The sequence below is a fragment of the Nicotiana tabacum genome, chromosome 22, assembly GCF_000715075.1.
Source record: "Nicotiana tabacum cultivar K326 chromosome 22, ASM71507v2, whole genome shotgun sequence".
Classification (NCBI taxonomy): Eukaryota; Viridiplantae; Streptophyta; class Magnoliopsida; order Solanales; family Solanaceae; genus Nicotiana; species Nicotiana tabacum.
In genome coordinates, this window is record NC_134101.1 from 160,944,776 (window position 1) to 160,951,627 (window position 6,852).

General features: G+C 33.7%; 1 protein-coding gene across 2 annotated transcripts; it reads right to left on the reverse strand.

The window, feature by feature from the left end:
* Positions 1-797: 797 nt before the first annotated feature.
* On the reverse strand, positions 798-5,431 carry LOC107776554 (uncharacterized). Of its 2 annotated transcripts, XM_075244641.1 has the most exons (4): positions 4,965-5,428; positions 3,095-3,231; positions 1,312-1,559; positions 798-1,214 (listed from the first exon to the last, which is right to left on the reverse strand). In XM_075244641.1, exons 2-4 carry the CDS (start codon positions 3,145-3,147, stop codon positions 1,132-1,134), a joined length of 384 nt encoding a protein of 127 aa, XP_075100742.1. In that variant the 5' UTR covers positions 3,148-3,231; positions 4,965-5,428; the 3' UTR covers positions 798-1,131. The 2 variants fall into 2 exon arrangements, 1 of the variants encoding a protein (XP_075100742.1); XR_001645999.2 differs by lacking the exon at positions 3,095-3,231 and having other exon boundaries at positions 4,965-5,431.
* Between the last annotated feature and the right edge of the window lie 1,421 nt (positions 5,432-6,852).

Sequence of the window (6,852 nt, forward strand, 5' to 3'; positions counted from 1 at the left end):
TAATAATTATGGAACTCAGAACCAACTAGAGCAAAATAAGGACAAGTACTCCCTTAAGTTAAGGGAATCAATTCAAACGGTAGGAACAAGTAGCATATAAGGAAAGAAATCAGTGTATGACTAATAAGGAAAGAATCAAATTCAATAAGTATAGGGTAGACAATTAGGGCTAAATTTAGAATACTTTTAATTAAGGAAATAGTTGGTAAGAATAAAGTACCACATCAAACAAGGTAGGCGAATCAGCTAATTTGAATAGAAGAGGTAGAAATTGAGGGTTTAAAGGAATGTCTTTCAATCAAACCATAAAATAGGAAATCCAAAATCAATCAAAGGGGAAGTCATGATTCATAGTTCAGCATACTACAAGAAAATTGGCTTTTAGCAAAGGGAAATGCAGTCGTTAAAAGTTCAAATCCAGTCGCTATAAGTCAATAACGACCTAATAAAATCCGGTCGTCGCCGGTCGTTAAAGGCTCCGTCGTTAAAAGTTAACGGCCGGATTAGAATGCGGTCGTTAAATTCCTTTAACGACCAGAAAACTTCCCACCGTTGTTCTTATTTAGCGACCAGTGTTCCCGTCGCAAATATCCAAATTTCCCTTCACTAATGCACCTATAACCATTTGATAATCCTGTTATTAAAGAGTTTCACATTTCCCTTCGTTGATGAGAAATTTTAATAAATCTAATTACACCAATTTATATTATTTTTTGTAGTTATCCAATAATAATCATTACCATATGCTTTCTCTCACACATATATATAACAACTAAAAATATACCAAATAATCAAAATTCATACTCAACAAAATTTCATTTTTCATTACAAAGAACCGAAGGATCACAATGTCTATAAATATAACCATCCAAATTGCATGAAACTATTTTTATCAACTCCTAAAAACAGACACTAGAACTGTAGCACGATGTACAAATGACAAAATCTTTAAATCACTGCTAACTGAACAAAAACTATATTGTGCTTCAACTTGCTCCACACATTCTTCAAGCATAGCTTCTTCAGACTTCAAGTTCCTGATCTGTTAAGGGAAGAAGTCATGTCACTTTAGTGAAAAAATCATGAACCAGTGTAAAACCTTAAGGATCTCTGGTGTAACAGTGTTAGGTCCTATTGATGAAAAGGCTTCCATGACTGGAGCTGGCTTTGTTCCCAATTGAGTCGTTGGATGTGTAATGGAAGCTGTAGGTGTACTGCATAAAACATTTAACAAGAAAATGAAGTGGCATAGTCAAACATTGTCTAAACCGTTAGTGTATACAAGTTAAATCCATTCATAGATTGTTATACCTTGTTGAATTAACATAAGCGAAGAGTTCAAGTCCATCAGTGTAACTAATTTGCGTAGCAGGTAAGACGTGAGGATCAACAATAATTTCATCGCCAGATGCATAATCGTTGGGTAGAACCATTCCAACTGTGCACATGCCAAAGCAGCTTGCTGTCCCTTGTCAACCTTTGCATTATCTCCTCTTAGACAAACTAAAATAGTTCCCTTTACCTTCTTAGGGTCCAATGCCCCAACTTTGCATAACTGACTGCAGTTAACCAAGAAAAAGAAAGAACTAAATGTCAGCCAAGCAAGTCTCAAATTTATTTGTAGTACTAGGTGGCGCTAGCCCGTGCCAGCATGGCCCCAATACTGTAAAGTTGGAACTGAATGACAAATAAGAAAAGTAGATGCACGTGAATGAATACCAAATTAGATATAAAAAACATTGTATAACTTTGTTTTGAAATGAAATGGGAAAAAGAGAAATAGATGCATGTAATGATTACAAAAGATATTGATAATATTGCTGGATATTATTCATCTATGGTTACCATATGATACATTATTTACATCCATGGGAGCACAACAATAATTTACTTAAAAAAACATTTGAAAATACCATATGTTTATAATAAGCCACAATAGCAATAGAAATAAATTAGGCATGAACTTGCTCAAAGTTTAGGCTTGAGGATCTTGACAATCTTGCACGTGAAATCGGGTTCATTTCTTCTATATGTTACCTCTATTCTTTGAATGCCCATAATAGGGAAAAACCAATCTAGCTGTCAAGACAGCTGAAGAGAAAATATGCAAGCTAAAATCCATGAAAGAGATACAGGGAGTGAACAAGAACTAAAAAAACAAAACAAAATTGGTGAAGTGGCAATTGGAGTTCTCAACATTAAATTGCACAATTTTAAGATGCATAAAGGCAACGGTATAATTTTTCTTTCTGACTCTCACAAAAATATCTGATCTTGTTCATCCATAAAAAATGCTCCATCTCTATCAATCATTTCACAACAAATGCTATAGAGAAGTTGTATTTACAAACCTATTCCAACAGAAGATCCTCGAACAGATAACAATATATCTGCTTAGACCTATGTAGGGCATTTTCAAGATACAGGTTGCAGTCTAAGTAGTACTTTCTTATCAGATTGCCTAACAGAACTATCACATATAAAACCAAACCACTATATAACATGTATCAATTTGAGTCATTAAGCAGTAAGTAGTACAGTAAGCAGAGCAACCTGTAATTGACTCCTACGTCAAAGCAAAAGATACAAAATTTCTTTAACGTATAGTCAAAAGAAAAGATGACCAACTCTATATCAAAATGTACAAAAGGCCACACAAATCATTCAGAAGCAGAATTTGATTGATATTTGATCATGAAAGCAAGAATTTACATGCATGAAATAATTGAAACTTGATCCACATCCATGTGTCAATTTGAGGCATCATTATTTTCCTAAAATTGGAAAGTGGAACGATTGGAAGAATTTAACTCACAACAACTTCAATTCCTTTTCAAACTCTCTCCAAGTAAGATACAAAACAAAGCTATATATTGGTTTTCAGTTTAGCCTCATTTGAAGAGTCGAATGCTTCTGCAAGAACCAACGCAAATTCCAAAAATCCTGCTAATATTTATGTATTGTCTCTGATTTATAAATGTGATAACATAAAAAAAAAAAAAAAAAGAGTAGCTAATCACATAGAGAAGTGGTGCATTTTCTATTAATCATAAAGGTATAGAAAGACTTAATGTGATACTTTAACATAACTTACATTGTGGATTTGTTCAGTCGAGAACTAATGTGTGCTGAAGCCAACAGTTCCATATAATGTATATTGAATCCTTGAACTAAAGCTTCTATTATTGGCCAAAAGGTCAATTTCAAACCTTACCACCTAATTATTGATTACTGCAATATAAAGCAGCAACATATATGTTCCAAAACCAATATCAGGATGCTGCTAAGGACTGATATAGTATCTTATCTAGCTTCTTGTAAATTAAATACAATTGAACTGGCCAACAGAGCTGACCTGTATATATAACTGAATAATAGGTACTAATATCAGAAAATCTAATATATATATATATATATATATATATATATATTAAACAGTAAATATATATTTTCTCAGGAAATTTCGGTCAAAGTAGAAGCTCCAGATTATTTTTGCAAGAGAAAGTTAATTGATGACAAATCATCTTTTGAGATAAGAAGAGCATCCCGTAGTGTGGTGTTTTCTCAAAGTTCTCTTGGTGAAAAAGAAAAAGGAAATTTAAGAAGAGAAATGGCATCGCTGAAATGAAGCAGAACAGTAAAATGGGAGTTTCACTCTACCTTATTAGACTTCACAACCAACTATTAGACTCTTCATATGTGACATGAAAATCAATTTCTTTTAGAAGTAAAAAATTAAAACTGAGAACGACACAAGTTCTGAGAATGAAAAGTTTTAATGAAGCGTCTACTTTAGTGCTGACATGTATCTACCTGGATGTAAGGTTAATAAGTCCTCAAGATCCATCTGACCATCCAAGCATTAAAGTAAATTATCAATTTTCTCATGGTGTCAGTAAGTACCATTCCTAATGGCTATGCCAAAACAGTGATATCATAAATTCCCTCCCTCAATTATGAAAGTGCGAGTTTATGTTTCGCTAGATCTTCAACTGTAATCTACAACCGTTAGAAATGAGAATATTCAAAAATATATAAAGAAGAGGTAAACATTTTGGAAGATCACCAGGAAAAATTCTTTAATTGATAATTAATTTTCTATGGCTTTTCTTAATACTTTAAAAAGTCAGTACACACCTAACTAATGCATCACAATTTTTAAAAAAAAAAAATTAAAAGGAACAAAGGTCCAATGAAAGTATGCAACTTGTGAGTTGAAAGATATTCTCCCAATTTCGTTCTTTCACTTTTTAAGATTGCCATGAAGAATAAAGATTAAGTTATGTTTCAAAGTCAAGAATCCTTTTATAAGGTCAAGGATTCTATGATTACAATAAAGGCTTCACATATTTAAATAAGTTAATGTAGAAGGACATTATAGAACCAAAATAGATCGGAACTAATATCATGATTGCTTGCATTAGGAGGGTATACTGTGTCCCCTCTTTTTGGGCACTGAAATTAAATCCCCTCATTGGATCATACTCCACCCATTGGATAATTCATAAATATGATCCTCAATGTGAAATTGTCAATCCATTTGAGAAGCTACCACAAAGAGTTCTAATGTTGCCTTAAGGATAGCTATTCTTTCTTCTATTCATTAACATTCCATCTGCATCATCGTTAAATGTTTTCTCTGAGCTCATACAATCTCCTTCTCTACTCAAAATTGCTACAACGTCTGAACTAAATTTTCTGAGTCATTAACAATCATTTTTGCATAAGTTAGATCTTGCCATCTCCCAAAAATTCAAGAAAGTAGCCACACAGTACAAAATTTATTGAATTGCATAATACAACATCGTGTACTAAGGAAATAAAATAGAAATACCTACTCATGTACAAGACAAATCGACAAAGAGGAACATACATTTCAGATTCGCACAGACTTGATGAAACTAAATAAGAAGGTGTAATTCACAAAAGATAAAATAAAATAAAAAAGAGAAAGAAAGAGTAACCTTGAGAGGATAAAGACTAATTTTGAGATCGAGAGGAAGGCGTTAGCGATTTTCGGCTTGGCTTAATCTCTTTCCCATCTTGGGCGTCCCTAGATATAGAATCTTCAATAATATACCAAGGATTTTTAGCAACAAAATCCGATGCTGAGCAAATACCAGGAATGAGAAATTGATAATAAGGGTTACTGCAGAGAGAGAAAAATAACCAGGAATCCAACTGAAGAAGATAACCTAAGCTAAATTCCAATAATTGAAGCGCTTCTGGAGATGATAAGATTCGGATCTCGTTGCTATTATTGAGGCAAAGACGAACGAAATCAACAATGATTTACAGCGAGTTACGGCCATCCTTATTTTGCAATTTGGGGCTTAGGGTTCTTTCAATAGAGTGAAAGAAAAGAACTAAAAATTTAGTGGACAGTGGTGGCGCGCTTTTATTTTGGATATGTCTGCCAATTCATCATAGCCATTAACGACCGGATATTATTCTTTTATTATTGTAGAATTAAAAAGCGTCATCAACGACGGGAAATATTGTTGGTCTTTAAAAGTATACTTATAACGACCGGATCTACCTCCCTTCGGTTAAGAAGTGGTCATTAAAAGCCAAGTTTTTTGTAGTATATAAATAGAGTAAAATAAGAATAACCAGTCATAGCAAACATACAGGTTAAGCAGTATCGATAGAAAAAGGCAAGTATGAACAATCAAGATGAAAACATACACAAATGATATAAGTTAGGCATAAGAAACTCAGTAGAAAACATATTCGAAGTGAAATAGTCACAGAAACTCAAATAAGAACAGGCTAGTCACAAAATCAAACGAAGAAACCTAGAAAAATTAGGGCTTCCAACATAGGCAAGTTGAATAGGTAGTAAAATTATAGAATCAGTCTAAATATGCAAGATATAGAAGTTTAAACATAAAGAATCGGTTTAAACAAGGTTTTAGAAGAAGTTCCGAAAATCCTAATTTTAGAAGAAGGTGAAAACACTTTGAAATCGATTATTCTTGTAAAGAGTTACAAGGATAGTGTAAAACATCAAAGAAACAGACTCAAATCATTTAAAAATCGTACAGATCTAGGAGATGTAAGCAAAATTAGGGTTTCAGAAGAAACCTAAATAGAGATGAAAGAACCTGTCTAAAATCTCAAGGATCGTAACAAGTACAACATGATTCTACTCGAAATCATACGAAAGTAGCCAAGAACAGACCAGATGGAAAACTTTAGATGCAAGTCGGCGTGCCCCAGGGCCCTTGAGGACCTTAGGGAAGGAGAGCATGGCAATAGAGGAGCCATTGAAGGTTTAGGAGTTAAAGGGAGATCACCGAAGAAGAAAGTCAGAGGTTGAATGAGCTAGGGTTAGGTTGAGTGGTTGAGAGAGGAGAGGAGATGAGAGAATACAGAGGCGGCAGTCTCTGAATAATGAGCTAGGGTTAGGGTCGTTCGGAATTAAAAATGGTAAGAACGGACGAGAGTTGTTGATCTTTTAGATCAACGACCAGGATTTAATATGGCTTTGGGTCGGGTAGGAGGGTTCAGGGATTGGGCCGGGTGTTTTTAATCTGAAATTGAGCTGGGATTGGGTTTAAATTGGGCTATAATTGAAATGCAAAGCTGGCTATATTTTAAATAGCCAATTTTCCCTATATAATTTATAATAAATGATAAATAATTTCTAAAAAATAATTTCATGTACTAAACAACAACAACAACAACAACCCAGTATAATCCCACTTAGTGGGGTCTGGGAGAGTAGTGTGTACGCAGACCTTACCCCTACCCTAGACCTTACAACAACAAAATAATTCATGTACTAAAATGATTTAAAATAGATATTTAACATTTTTAAAATATAGGAGATCAATTATACGCATATAA

Bases quoted from the DNA above. Each gene is read 5' to 3' on its own strand.
- LOC107776554 (XM_075244641.1), bottom strand. From the start codon at position 3,147: ATGGAACTGTTGGCTTCAGCACACATTAGTTCTCGACTGAACAAATCC. The intron at 1,560-3,094 runs GTAAGTTATGTT...GGTTAACTGCAG, and splicing joins CGACTGAACAAATCCACAAT to TCAGTTATGCAAAGTTGGGG. The intron at 1,215-1,311 runs GTATAACAATCT...TGTTTTATGCAG, and splicing joins GCTTATGTTAATTCAACAAG to TACACCTACAGCTTCCATTA.